This window comes from Cervus elaphus, chromosome 33 (assembly GCF_910594005.1).
Source record: "Cervus elaphus chromosome 33, mCerEla1.1, whole genome shotgun sequence".
NCBI lineage: Eukaryota > Metazoa > Chordata > Mammalia > Artiodactyla > Cervidae > Cervus > Cervus elaphus.
Genome location: NC_057847.1, coordinates 37,246,562 through 37,261,021, shown reverse-complemented (window position 1 = coordinate 37,261,021; position 14,460 = coordinate 37,246,562). Strand labels below are relative to the sequence as shown.

Here is a 14,460-nt window from a genome sequence, read left to right as displayed (position 1 = left end):
CCCCGCCCCCCACCTCTAAAAGCCTCCCAGGGCTTCCTTGCTTGGCAGAGCGCAGAGCAAAAGCTACTTCACAACCTCCCTGAGCCATAAAACTGAGAAATGTCATTGAAACATGGAGTAATAGTTAGGAGACATATAAATACGCAGGACAGTTAGCAAGGAATGTGATAACTACTGGAGTTTGGACCAAAACAGTTTCTGGCTGCCTTTTTTTTTCTTAAATGGAGTGAATACAGGCTGAAAGAAGACAATTTTTATAAACAAGTAAAACCCTGAGCCTAAGATAAATGTTGTGATGTACACACTGTAGCTGTGATGAACTAGACATGGTGAGAAATGCAACATACTGAGAAAAAGACGAAAACTGTGATAAAAGTGTCATGATGCAAATTGTTTTACATTAACAATATTACACTACAAAGAAAGAAAGACAAATACTTTAATGCAGCAAGCGAAAAATAAAACAAAGGCTTCCCCTGCAACCACAAGATAAGAGTGTCATTTCCAGTGTGCACGTCCCCCTGTTCGCTGGGAGATGCATCAAGAGGGACCTCTCAGTGCGTGGGAGCCAGGCAGCCTCAGGCACACACCCATTTCAAGGCTCTCGGGCTGCTGAGAACATTTCCCCCGGGGGGGAAAAGATGCAGCTGTGTCCCCCTGCCTGCGGAACCACCGATCCTTCCCTATCAGACTGAGCATCCTGGCTTCTCCAAAGAGAAAGACTCCTGACAGCCCGCTGTATGGCACAGTTTAATCAGTGAAGGGCAGCAGCCAAAGCCAGTGAAAGAAATGCAGGCGCTAATTTAAGGGAGAATTAATGACCAGAAATAATTTAATTGTGCTAATTCAACCCACCAAAATAGGATAATCCCCACTTGCCTATCGATGGAAACAGAAATAAAAAAGGAAATGGATGACTAAGTTAGAAGCCGAATAGTCTGTCACCAGCTCCTAAAAAGGAAGCTTAGAGTGATAAATGGGCAGGGATGCAATGGTGGTGCAGTTGGCACTCTCCCGAGGCTAGAAACTTCCGGAGAGCCCCGCTGCCAGCAACAGCCTGGCAAAGCGAAGTGGGAAGGACTGGACCAGTGGCAATGCCGATCCTCAGCATCTCTGCGAGGAGCTTTTCCTTCAAGCCCCAAGAAGAACCATCTGTAGCTGCTCGTTGGATCATGCTGGTTCTTCAGTTACCTTCCAACAAATAAATCTTTGTATTTTTGAAATAAAAGAGAGAGCTGATAAGAGTGGGGAAGTACTGTGAGAAACAGAAGGTCTAACAATTTTTAAGCTATCCCTTGTGCCATCCAGGAACCAGAAGGACAATGTGCTTCCCAAGGATAATGGTGGCAGCTGCCATGGTTTTGAAAGCTTACTTCATGGCAGGCTCAGGTGTCTCCTTTAATCCTTTCAATAACCTCGTGAGGCAGGTCTGATTGTCCCCGTCACAGATGAGGAAACAGCAGTTCACAGGGATTCAGTAACCTCTCCAAGCGAATAGATGGTGGAAACAAAATTTGAGCACAGGTCAAACTCAAAAGTCCTCACCTCTTAACATCATATTCTAACGTCCCTTTACTTCATAGCCAAATTACTCATCGTTACCTGGTAGAAAGAGCAGCCACTGGTCTAATGGACAACCCATTACTTCAGTGAGAAAGCACCCTCAGTGTTCTCCCACTTGCCGTCAAAGCCTCATAAATAATATTAAATGAAGCTCTTTAAGGAAGCACCATTCATGCCACAACAGAGGCCACAAAAAAATGTTAAGAAAAAATTAATTCAACCCAGCATATCAGATGTTTTACTAGTTCATATCAATCAAACAACTGTACCAAGGGAACAGTCCCCATCCGCCGACAGGGGGCCCTACCTCAGGCCTCACCCAGCAACACTGGCTTCTTTAAAGATCACACAGCAGTCAACATTTTATCAGCGCTCAACAAACAAGTTAAGGTTTGGCTTAAATCTGAAGGTCTCTCTCCCTTTGGCATATTCTGGGATAATAGAACAAATGTCAAATCAGTACAAGATGGCATATTTACAAAATTGCACCCTGTTTTGCATAACCTAACGATGCAGCAGTTCTTAAGGATTGAACATTTCAAATCTGCTAGCAGAAGACTGCCAAATCTATGACTGTTTCGTACACTTGCCAAAAGCCTATCAAATTCTGAGCAAAATGCAAAATAAATCTCCTCTACAAGTTAAATCAGTCCCTTCTGTGTGTTCCAGGCTGCCCTCTTCTCTTGGCAACGAGGCCCAGGACTTGAGCCTCATTTCTCTTGCCCTTGATCTGATGCTGCTCTCTGTGAATCCGTTCCCTCCCCAGCCTCCCATCCTGCCTTATTAGCCACCATTTGGCCTGCTCTTCCCACAACCCTGCTCCATGTTATCTCTCGGTTCATCCGATCTGCTTCACAAATCCCCGGAAAACAGCTCTGCCCACCATGCCTCTGCTCCTTTGCCTCACCCCTCGGGCAGCCGATGGAAAGCACCTATGCTCTTCCTCTGTGTCTCCCGGAATCTTCCTTGACTGGCTCCAGATAAGTGCCCTCTCCCTTTCCTACCCCTCAGTAGCTACATCTTATATAACATTTCCGCACCTCAGCTTCTGGGTCAATAAAATGGAGATAATTAGAGCACTTATCTCAGAGAATTTGAGGGAGAACTGAACCTAATAATCCATGTAAAGAGCTTAGAAGAGTGAAGTGCTAGTGACTCAGTCGTGTCTGACTCTGCAACCCCTTCGGGCTGTAGCCCACCAGGCTCCTCGCCTATGGAATTCTCCAGGCAAGAAAACTGGAGTTGGTAGCCATTCCCTTCTATAGGGGATCTTCCAGACCCAGGGATTGAACCTGGGCCTCCTGCATTGTAGGCAGATTCTTTACCATTTGAACCAGCAGGGAAGCCCATCTGGTCATAGAAGCACTTAATGAGTGAATAAAAAAAATGAATGAAATAAATGAAACTGAGTCCCCCTTGGTTGAGAGGAGTGGGGGGAAGGTGAAATCCCAGCTTCTCAGCCACCTCCCTTCCTCACTACATGCTCGGAAGGCATGCTGGGGCACCACAGTCACGATCTGGAAATCACTAATCTTTTCCATACATATTGGGCACTCTGTCATGCTCAAGTTCATGCTTTATTACTACTTTCTTTTATTTCTCTTCAAAAATTTTGTCTGCATACTTTGTCCCACCAACAAGGTCACCAACTTCTGAACAACTAAAACACCAGGCACCTCAAATAGGTGAATGAAAGTCTACCACGTTAATGATTTTTTACAGATTTGCTTGGCCATGTAGAAACTGTGATTGGCCATGTAGAAACTATTAATCACTGTTAGGAACCCACTCCCCAAGGTGGGGCCATGGTCGCTATTTGCTTATTGCTATTGGGGTGGTGGCTTCCCAGGTGGCACAGTGGTAAAGAATCCACCTGCCAATGTAGGAGACACAAGAGACGAGGGTTTGATCTCTGGGTTGGGAAGATCCCCTGGAGTAGGAAATGGCAATCCACTCCAGTATTGGGAAATCCCATGGACAGAGGAGCCTGGTGGGTTACAGTCCATGAGTTGCAGAGTTGAGCACATATTGGGGGTGAGGGTTGTCTTATCGTCTATCTGATTCTTTTGCTCAAATCTATTGCCATTTCTGTTGGCTATGGACTAAGTGAGGCTCTGAGATTTTCGGCAGAAAAAAAATGTTTCCACAGAGCTTCACTGCCTATTGGCTTCACTGTCATCCCTCTACTTTGCTTGCCTGCTTAGAGCTTCTGGGACCAGCTCCTTGGAGTTTAAGGGGCATGAATGTCTTCTTCCTCTTTAATTCCCCGGTATTCTTTAAAAGTGCTTCTGTCTTGCCACTTGGCAGTAGGTGGGTGATTATCTACAAAAAGGGTCTTATGGATCACTGCTTATGTCACTGCATTGGGTCCAAGCCTTAGTCCCAGGGTCCCATAATCTATATGGTGGCTTTGTAAGAATAAAAAAAGGCACTCCTTCTGGTTGGATGCAGCCCCAAAGGTGCATGCCTTAGTGAATGGAGCTCAGACTGGCTTCTAGCAGTGCACAAGCTGAACAACTATACATGTCATCCCACTTGTTCCATTTACATATACAAATGGTTCCTTCAATTTCCTTTCCTAAATAGTAAGTACGACCTTTATTTCACAAAATGTCCTTCTCTTGGTTGTCCTCTACATTCTTCCAAGCCTGGGTCATTAATGACCTAATAATGAATCTTCTCCTCATCTGAGTTTCATCAAAAATTATATTCTCTTCCAAAGGCTATAATTCTGGTTACAGATAAATGATGCTATAGTTGAAAAGGTGTACAAAGATCAAGACCTTGCTTGTTACACACTTCGGTCATTCCTATCCTGGAGGTACTGAAGAAAGTCAACAGGCTATCCTATACGGGACTCCTTTTCAGAATATTTCTCCTGACCCACAGGAAGACAGAGAACAGGGAAAGCCTGTAAGGAATTGTCTCCTTTGTTTTTTCCAAGAGGGTAGGAGGAGGGAAGGAGAGGAGGAGAGAGAAAGGGAGGAAATAACAACCTGGGAAAGAAAAGTAAAAGAAGATGGGGGTCCAGAGGGGCAGCTGGGGCCTTAGAGGAAAATAGAATCTTTGAATGTATTCCTGCCAGAGACAAAAGCACAGACTCATTTAAAAAACAAAGGAGGGCAGCTTTATTCTAAAGCCTGCTGTGCACCAAATATAGGTACTCAGATTCAGCTCTCCACTTTCTGAGGAGGCAACTCACAGGGCAGAAACAACACAGAGAATACATCTACCTCACTTTCTCCTGCCCACCTTAACTATCGCCCACCCAAATAATTCCTCTGAGTAACACATTGGGAACCTTTAGCTCCCTGGTACTGGCAGTTTTAATGTGTCCATTGCCAGCAGAGAATTCTGTGCCAAGAAAACCCGACTCCTGGCGTGGAAGGATTAAACAGTCCTCGGGAGCCATCTGTGCAGCAAAGTGAGACAGTGACTCTGTGCTCCCAATGCGCGTGTTGCCATCGGCAGTAGGAAGTGACTTCTATTTACATGACCAGCTCACGCAGAGAACACCTAAGAGGAGCGAGGAAAGTGGCCACGCCAGTGGGGGGGCACAGTTAGAGAAGAGAGGGATGGGCATGGGAATGAGAGGCCTGTAGGAAAATCTGGAAAAAGAGCCTGACATGGCAGATTAAAACTATTTATCCTCTAGGGCGAGGACTGACTGAAGAGGAGACACCCTGTTGGCTGATGTTTTTGGAATGCAGTGGAGTAGGTGCCATGGACTTCCTTGGATATCAAGGTTTGGACTTCACCCTGTCCTTCGAGGTTCAAAGACTTTCAAGATGGGGTTTTTAAAATGAACTTTGACTCATCATCCACCAGGATCTAGAGTCAGAATGAGGGTCCTGGGCAGTATACCTCTGATGTTTTGGGATTTTTTTTTTTTAGTACTTTGGGATTATTTGAGAAAGACTTTTAGCCATGCCCCAAATATGGTGTACCACAGGAGGGATGCTTTCAAGTGTAAGCATCCTCGTTGGGTCACTGACAAGAAAATTAGAGCTGTAAAATGAGAGAGATGATGGAGATGTATAGTTTTTATAACAATGTTTCCACTCAAGAAGTTTTAAAATTAAATCAAAAAAGATTTTAAGGTTTCTATTTTATACTGGGTGATCCAAAGACTACAATATGGAGGAAAGCTTTGAATGACTAATAATGCCACAGAGGGGGGAAAAGAAGTACAAAATAACTATGAATCCAAGAATAATAAATTGAGGATAGAGAGATATACAAGGAAAACATGTGAGTCAAAAGAGAGGATGCTAGTCCACCAGGAGAGCAGTACAAGTGTCCTAATAGATGGAGTGAGTGACAGTCGCATAGTCGAGTCCAGCTCCCTGTGATCCCATGAACTATAGCCGGCCAGGCTCCTCTGTCCATGAAATTCTTCAGGCAAGAATACTGGACTGGGTTGCCATTTCCTTCGCCACCTAATAGATGGAGGTGGAAGGGGGAAAAATGACATTCCAGGGCCGCTGTAAGAAAGGTATTGAACACCTGGTTAAAGAATAAGAGCTGGACTTAGTTGAGTCCATGGGAAAAGTCCATGAAAGTGCTGTGAGTGGAGGTTAAGCTCCTACCTCTGTGTGCGATACAGCCTGGAGTGCAGGGACACCAGCTAAGGAATGAGCAGTGGGGTTATGGTTGTGAAAGGTGGTAGTCACGTGGCATCAGCAATGTGACCATGAAGCAGGGAAAAGATGTCTAAAGCAGCTGATTGGATGTGGAGGAGAAAGAATGGGAAAAACTGCGTCCAAAGTATCACGTGGGACAATCGGAAGACATAAGGACAACCTGATTATGGGACTGCTTTGTAGTAGAAGAGGATTCATACATCCCATTTCATAAGCTGTTACTTCTCTCTTTTTTTTAATTATTGCAGTATAGTTACTTTATTATGCTATTTTCTGCTGTATAGCAAAGTGAATCAGCTATGCATTTACATATATCCTCTTTTTCTGGATTTCCTTCCCATTTAGGTCACAACAGAGCATTAAGTAGAGTTCCCTGTGCTACATAGTAGGTTCTCATTAGCTATCTATTTTATACAGTTGTTACTTTTCTATTGTGACTGGTAAACAGAGATGAAAACACAAACTCAGACACAAATGTACTCATACCCCTCTCCGCCACACCCCACACAAGCCTTGCTAAATAAAGCTGAAAGGAAGATGTAAAACTAAACTATACATGTCTAGCAAAACTGGAAATTGTATTTGCATTTTATTGTGCTTTGATCAAATGGGCTCAGAACCCCTAATAATGATGACATCTTACAAAAATGTACAAATATGGCTTAGACCAATGTATGAATACAAAGCCCAAGCACTGAGAACCGTGGCACAGATGAGAAGAAATTGTGCTCTTAAATCATACGGGTTATTGTTTTTCTTTCTTTTTAATTCACTGTCCTGGGAAGAGTTTTGAATATCCTCTGAAGAATGTAAACATCGGATGACTGACCCAGCCATCTGTACGTTTAGGGGTTTCCAACTTACATGACAAAATCTGGAAGTTTTGGGGAATGGTGCAATGCCCTGAAGGGTCCCTAGTACTTAGGCTGATATTCCAGCTGAAGCAAATGTGCTACCAAAGAGAGGGCCCTGGCCCTGCAGTGGCACCCACGCTAGCATGCAGGGTGCCAATGATGGCTGTACCCAGGCCCCATCTCAGATGCGATAGCCCATTTGTGTAGTAACCTGCCCACTGCCTCTTCCAAGCAGGCAACCAGCCCATGGATGCTATTCAGTAATTTGGGTTCAAGAGCTTTTCAGAGTATTACCCTCCTGCACCTATAGGACACCTGCTTTACTCAAATCTTGTGGGGGAAAAAAAAAATGTACACATTTGGGTAAGAATAAGAAAATTATAGGCTTGTACATACATCTTAATTATGATAATACCATAAGAAATTTTAATATGTGGTTAAAGACTTAGAGTGTCTTCTGGGCTCTAAAGGAATATGTTGAATTTGACATGTTTTCTAAACGGAATTTTTTTTATAATTAAAGTAATTATCTGGTGTTGCTTTGTATTTCCAAATGAATGCATATTGTGACCTATATAGCATACGATAAAGGCTGTAATTATGCAGAATGTAGTAGGGGAAGCTACTGGAGTAACTCTAAACCACCTGTGTTATTTTTTAACAAGAATTTTGTTGGAAATAAAAAATATATATTTTCTAGAATAGATACACTTAAAAATGTTCTTATACCACTTGTAAATAGGTTATAAAGTGGATCTAGCTCACCATCGCTTACCCTGTAAGAGTCAAGGTTGTCTTCTGGAGTTGGAAGACCCATGTAACGCTCTGTGTACACGGAGTCTGTGATGGAGAGAAGAAAAAAACTTGATTCATACAATACAAGCTTTTCCCCTTTTACTGGGTTATTTTATGTCTTAACTTGCGCAAAGGTCTACAGTGTTATACCATCAGAAGTATCTCCTTTCTGATCGTTTCTGCTTGGCTTGTTGATGCATCCAGACTCCTGTCTTTCCATACTCAGCCCTGTAACCAATTCCCATTAGCTCTCCCCTGCAGGACAAGGGGAGATCAAAACAGGTGATCTAAAACCCAAACAATAACTCACCTGCAGAAAAGTCAAATGTGAAATGCTCAGTGACAAGGATACTACATTAAAGATCTGACTCCCTTAAAGATCTTGATTAGCAAGTCATTTAATGTCTAAATTGTCTTGAATTTCTTGGTCCTGACACATGTATATGCCCTACTTTAGGATATTCTCTTTCCTACTGGAAACTCCTCATAATTTTCAATTACTAGTTGCTCACTTAAAACATATTTTTTTAGGTGGGGGAGGGACAGACTGAAAGCAAAAAATTCAGTTATCATTATTTGAAGTACAACCCTATACTGGCTCAGCTACTCCATCATAAGGCAAGTTAAATATCTGTTTTCTTTCATTTTGTGGAGAGAGACATATATATACATATAGCTATATGTATACATATATGTATATTTTTAAAAATATCAGTGAGAAAATGTATTGTTGCTGAATTCCAATATAACTTTAAATATGTGAAATAACTTTTTGAAAAATGGCCAGGTTACAGTAAGTAAATAAGTATAATATGTTTCCACTGTGCTATATAGATTAATGACATGAATATCACTGTAATTGTACCAGTATTTCAATACCAATTTAATTAATTATTTAGAAGAATAGATCATCAAAACAATAAGCTTAGGCAACATTCTAACCCCTTTTGAATGGCTGGCATTGATAACTAGTATTAGCTATTCCATATATATTGCTCAGGCCCTTTCAATGGAAATCAAAATATTTTCCTCCAAAATGAGTTTTTATTATTTTATCATTTTGATTAAAGTGAATACAGACTATATGCAATTGTACATATCTAGAGGACACTAACATAGGAAATACAATATTTTAAAGCACACTTTAAAATATAAGACTTTCCCAAAATGTTCATCTTTTAACTTTAAATAGAAATAACTTGGGATGTACACTTAATGGGGTGGGGGAGTAGGAATAGCTTTTAAGGGCAAAATAATTTTTCCCCCAAACAGGCATAATTCTTCTTGTTCTAGAACATAATAGCCCTTTCTTATTATGGTAACCAGGTTTTCTTGTGTAAGAAGATCTAAAATTTTTAAAATACTATTTTAAAAATGCTTAATGTCAGGGGTTAATGTGGGGCTTCCCTGATAGCTCAGTTGGTAAAGAATCTGCCTGCAATGCAGGAGACCTGGGTTCGATCCCTGGGTTGGGAAGATCCCCTGGAGAAGGGAAAGGCTACCCACTCCAATATTCTGGCCTGGAGAATTCCATAGACTGTATAGTCCATGGGGTCGCAGAGTTGGACATGACTAGGCATCTTTCACTTTCACTAATGTCAGTGTAAACTTTAGAAGTATGTCTTGCAATACCATTTATGCACTCCTTCCACTTGATTTTTGAGTAATATTGTTCAAATTTTCACACATGTAAGAATTCTAGAAAGTTCTTGTTAGATTGGTCCATATACATTTAATGAACTCTTCTTACCATTATATATTTCCAAATTCATGAAGATTGTTTCTATTATCTTACTGACCACCAGAGGTCTCCAGAAATAAGCCATCATACAGAACAATTAGTATCAAGCAGGAAAGTATTATATGAAAACAAATCTATTGTGTGAGGATCAGTCCTAACCATGTTCTCCAATTTTTTTCAATAGAAAGACAATGATGTATCTTTTACACATTGGCTTCTCTTGACTTTAGAGTTTTCCACAGTTTTGGTATTACCATATACTACCATACATTAGGGTATAAAATATTTAATAAGCATATTCATTATCAATGATTCTATCATTATACTGCAGAAAGGACTTGAGATGGGGTCAGAAGAGATAAAGGAAGATAATTCATCTGTCACCACCTCTGGCTCTTCCCCACTACCTAGAGTTCCACTGCTTACCCCTTCCCCTTGGGAATCATAGCCTTACATGTGTATGATAGAACAATAGATTCTCAGTGGTGTAAAGAATATTCTAGAGTGGCTTTCACCTACTTAGTGGAAACAAAGCCTCCAGGAATTCTCCTGCCAAAGTCTCTTCTTTCCACCCAAAGTCCTACTTTATATTTAACCTTAACCTGAAGGGAAAGAAATACTCCTCTTATTCTTGTAATATGTGAAGCCCCAAAGTCAAAGTAGAATAAAGTAAGGAAGGGGATCTGAAGAACTGTAGCACTGGGAATGCTATAAAATGTGGAAAACATAATTTCTTGATAAGACATTTAGGAAACAGAATTGGTTGCTAACTAACTATGTAGGTAGCATTTAATACCACCCAGCCTTTCCCAACAGCAGCAGAAGTGAGACTGTTTTATTACAGGTATCCATAAAGTACGTCTAAGATGAATCAGCTTCTTCACTGTAGAAAAAGGGAAACTAAAAAATGAATGGCTTTGGCATGGAGATGTGAAGGTTCGCACTCAGCATCTCTGCACCGAGGGCCATCACCTACCATAGTACTCCCACCTGGAAACAGGCGCCACGGCTATTCCACACTTGAACACACCACTTCCTGCTCCCAGCACCATTGAGGTTACGTACCCTCCGTATGACTAAGAAATGGAAACAGTTATTTTTATGGAGGTAAAGGAATTAAGGACATATGGTAGGCAAGTCGCAGTTTCCACATTTCTCACATCTTTATATACTGTGCCTCTTTCGAGATAGAAAGCATGATAGAGGAGGCTTAAATTGGCCTTAATTGGGCAGTATCTAAAGACTACCCGTTCAGAGCCCTGGTCCCTTTTCTTGGTAGGGGTAAGAGGGAAAGCATTGACATTTTGCTGAATAGTACTAATTAAAAACAAAACGACAAAAACAAAAAAAGTTAAAGAAAAAAAACAAAACAAAAAGGCAATAATCTCTTAAGTTTTTACTTTTTTGGACTCCTGAGAAAAAGTGTCTCTCCTTCCCTCTCCCCCTCTATCTTTCCTTTTCTTTATCCCTCTTTCTTGCCTCTTCTTCCTCGCTCACCTCCTTTCCCCCATTGTAATAAACAAAAGTGTAAGCCTGGGGGGGACTCATTGCCCAGAAATCTAAGACATTTGGACCTTCTTAGATGGGCATGATGGTTGCGATTTACACCTCCAAATATGTACAAACAAAAGTAAATTATCCTGTTTTGGATTATATTCACTAAGGAATACATCAGCCAAAGTACTCACCCAGCCCCAAATTGCAATCCGTTTGTCGTCCACAAATCCCATTTTTGAAAACTGTCTAAAATACATGGAAGAAGTCCACGAATTAGTATCACACTGTGTATAGAAAACTAAGGTAACTGCACAAATGTGAAACCCTGCCATTTGTTCTCTATTTCATTCTTTTAGAAATTAAGATTAATTGCTGCCAGCAATCAAATAAACACCTGAGATCAATGTCTATCATTGTTAACTTAAGAGCCAGATGAACAAGGTTTACTTGTTTTGGAGTCCATAAAAATTATGTCTGTGTGTGTGTGTTGTGTGTGTGTGTGTCTGTATGATTCACAGAAAACAAATCCTGGCTGTTTTTTTCACAGCTGTATATAAAAATTTGCAGCCCAGATGCACTTTTTTTACATAATTGAATTTAAATCTCTCCAGATGTTTTTCAGTTTGAGAGAAGCTGCCCCTGCAATAGAAAAACATGGGAGCTTGGAGAACATCTGTGCAGGGCTTAGAAATATCCCTGGGCCCCCTACCTGAGAACTTAAACACCATTCTCAAACACATCCTTTCTTATGATGGGTGTTGATTAGTTAACTCAACACTATGAAATATGAAGCAGTTCTTCCTTGAAGGATTAAGATGTCGTTTTGTCACTAAATTGTATGGTTGGAATCCAGGTAAAGAAAGGAGAAAAATATTCTTTGCGTCTATTTCTTAGTCTTAGACTTACATCAAAAGGCAACTGGTTTACTTAAAAAAAAAAAAATCTAGCAAATGGGGCTCTTAACTTGGTAGTATTGAGGGAGGTGGGGGACCCTCACACTGACCTATATGTGATCTTAAGAACCTTTATTTTCAATTGATGGTATATGTCTTAGACTGCCCTGAGGTAAGCAATATTAGAAAAAATTCAGTGTAAGTAGTTTTCAGCTCATCTTCTGATGTAAACTTTTTAAACTTGGAACACATACATACAGAAACGTGTACCAAATCACAAATGTACAAGCTCATAAGCCTGTACAGAGTGAGCATACCTTGAAGCAAAAAATGGGGCAATACTATCACCCAGAAGCCTCTGGGTCATTTTTCTCTTTGAAAAAAAAAAAATCTTTTATTGAATCCCAGAAAAATTCCACCTGAATTTGTACCAATATAAATTCGATTGTGGATATAGGATATATACTTTTGTTCCTGGCTTCTTTCACTCAACAGTCTGTGAGATTCATCTGTGTTGTTGTACATAGTTCCTTTGAGTTGCTGAAAAGCAACTACTCATTACTTTTTTTTTTCCATTTATTTTTATTTACTCATTACTTTTTAAACAGAGTTGTATATTGTGGATAACACAATTCTATCATTTTAGACTTGAAAGGCCCTGGAAGCCATGCCCTTTCTCACAGAATCTGGATAAATAAAGATGAATTTGTAAAATATCAAAGCCTCAGTCTTGAAAACAACTTATGCTCTTATCTAAATCTTTTCTTTATTTATTTTTTACTTTCAAGGAAAATAGCTAATCATTAACTTTGATTTAACAAATTTAGGATTACTTAATAAATTATCTTTTCTCCTTGTTGGTTGTTCCTTTTTTAAAAGGCATTTTATTCCATCCATTTAATCATTCACAATTTTTTTCCATTTCCTAGTTTCTGATTTCACAACGTTATTTAAAATCGCTAATTTATTATGCTTTTCAGACATCTCTGCAGGTGGTTATGGAACCTCAAAGACTACATTCCCCATTTACCAGTTGAATGCAACTGAAAGTAAGTTGAAGGGAAACCCAGATTCAAGACCTGACCAGTCTTGGCAAATTATCTAACCTAAGAGCCTCCATTTCTTTACCTGAAGTGTAAGGTCTGAACACTCATCTCTGAGGGTTGCTGTGTCGCTTCAGGGATAAGGCAGTTTGTAAAACACTGCATGTTACATGTGCACGCCAGGGTAACCACCAATTAAGATTAAAATCTTTCTTAAGTCAGACCACATCTATTTATAGCCTCACAATTGATGTGCTTCATCCTTAAAGGATCCCTTATAACTGAGTGACAATGGTCGTATTCTACAACTTTCCCAAATTGGGGGAGGAGCTCTCACTCAGCAGAATGTAGGAACCACTCCTAAGACTTCGTGGTTGTCATCCTACTCTGACATAAATACACCAATCTCCTCTGTTTATCCTCGACTATAGGAGTGGCTTGCTTGTTTAGTTAGACGTTCACTCAGAGGCACATTTATCCCTGTTTTGTCCATGTGTTTGATGAATTCTGAGTCCCTACTGCTAGAAGATGGTGGCACACATATCAATTCCCTTTTAAGTCTAAACATAATATTTTCACTAAAAATCTAGCCCAAGGATGAAAGATTCTTCCCAGGACACTAGAAGCTCCTTATACTTCACAACTTTAAAATTTAAATGGGGGTTGGGGAATTAAACAGCCTTTGAATTCACCTCCTAGTCACTCACCTGGTTGCTTCAATTTGATCTTCAACTTCAAATGTTCCCAATCTTCTGTTGATTGCATGCATGATCTTATCTCCTTGGTAACCACTTCCTCTGCCATCAAAGCTAGCTACTACAATGTTTTCTGTGCTTGCAAGGTAAGTAGCCCAGTTGAGTCTGAAGATAGCATCTGCTTTTTGACTACAGGGGCCTGCATATCTGTGAAAAATGCCAAATTGTTAGCCTTTGTGGTTTTCCTGAATCAAATGAAGAAGGCTTGAGTTTCTATTCCCCATGGACAAGAGGTGTACATCTTTCCTGTTCATGAGCCTGAAATCGTGCCAGCTGCCAGGGTGTTCTCAATGGGTCCTGTCAAACTTGAGAGTCATGGCAACATGACTATAATGGCTGTGTGTTTCCTCCGAAGATGCCCATCAGTTTTATCTTTGAAGATTGCCATCAAACACAGACTTCACAGGCCAATGTTTGCTAAGTTGCATATACCTTAGAAATCAAAGTAAATACTCTAATAATTAGAATAGGGGAATTGTATAATGAAAAAATAGTGAAGATGACAATAAATGCAGCTTCAAGTATATCTTTCTGATTGAGCTTACAAACACTCTTAGACTACAAGTTTCCTTGATTAGAACTTCCTTAAGGACTTTGACTGCTGTAGGACATGCACTGCATTTGCTTCAATAGCCAGCACAGTGCTGTTCACTAAGGCCCACAAGACACTGTGGAA

The 14,460-nt window shown here is 40.5% G+C and overlaps 1 protein-coding gene across 1 annotated transcript in view; it reads right to left on the bottom strand.

The window, feature by feature from the left end:
* DPP4 (dipeptidyl peptidase 4) overlaps nt 1-14,460 on the bottom strand; it is an 82,074-nt gene that overhangs the window by 5,882 nt on the left and 61,732 nt on the right. The window contains exons 20-23 of the mRNA XM_043894585.1: nt 13,737-13,931; nt 11,285-11,339; nt 10,573-10,672; nt 7,836-7,900 (exon numbers count right to left, since the gene is read on the bottom strand). Coding sequence (XP_043750520.1) covers nt 7,836-7,900; nt 10,573-10,672; nt 11,285-11,339; nt 13,737-13,931 — 415 coding nt within the window. The remainder of the gene's footprint in view (nt 1-7,835; nt 7,901-10,572; nt 10,673-11,284; nt 11,340-13,736; nt 13,932-14,460) is intronic.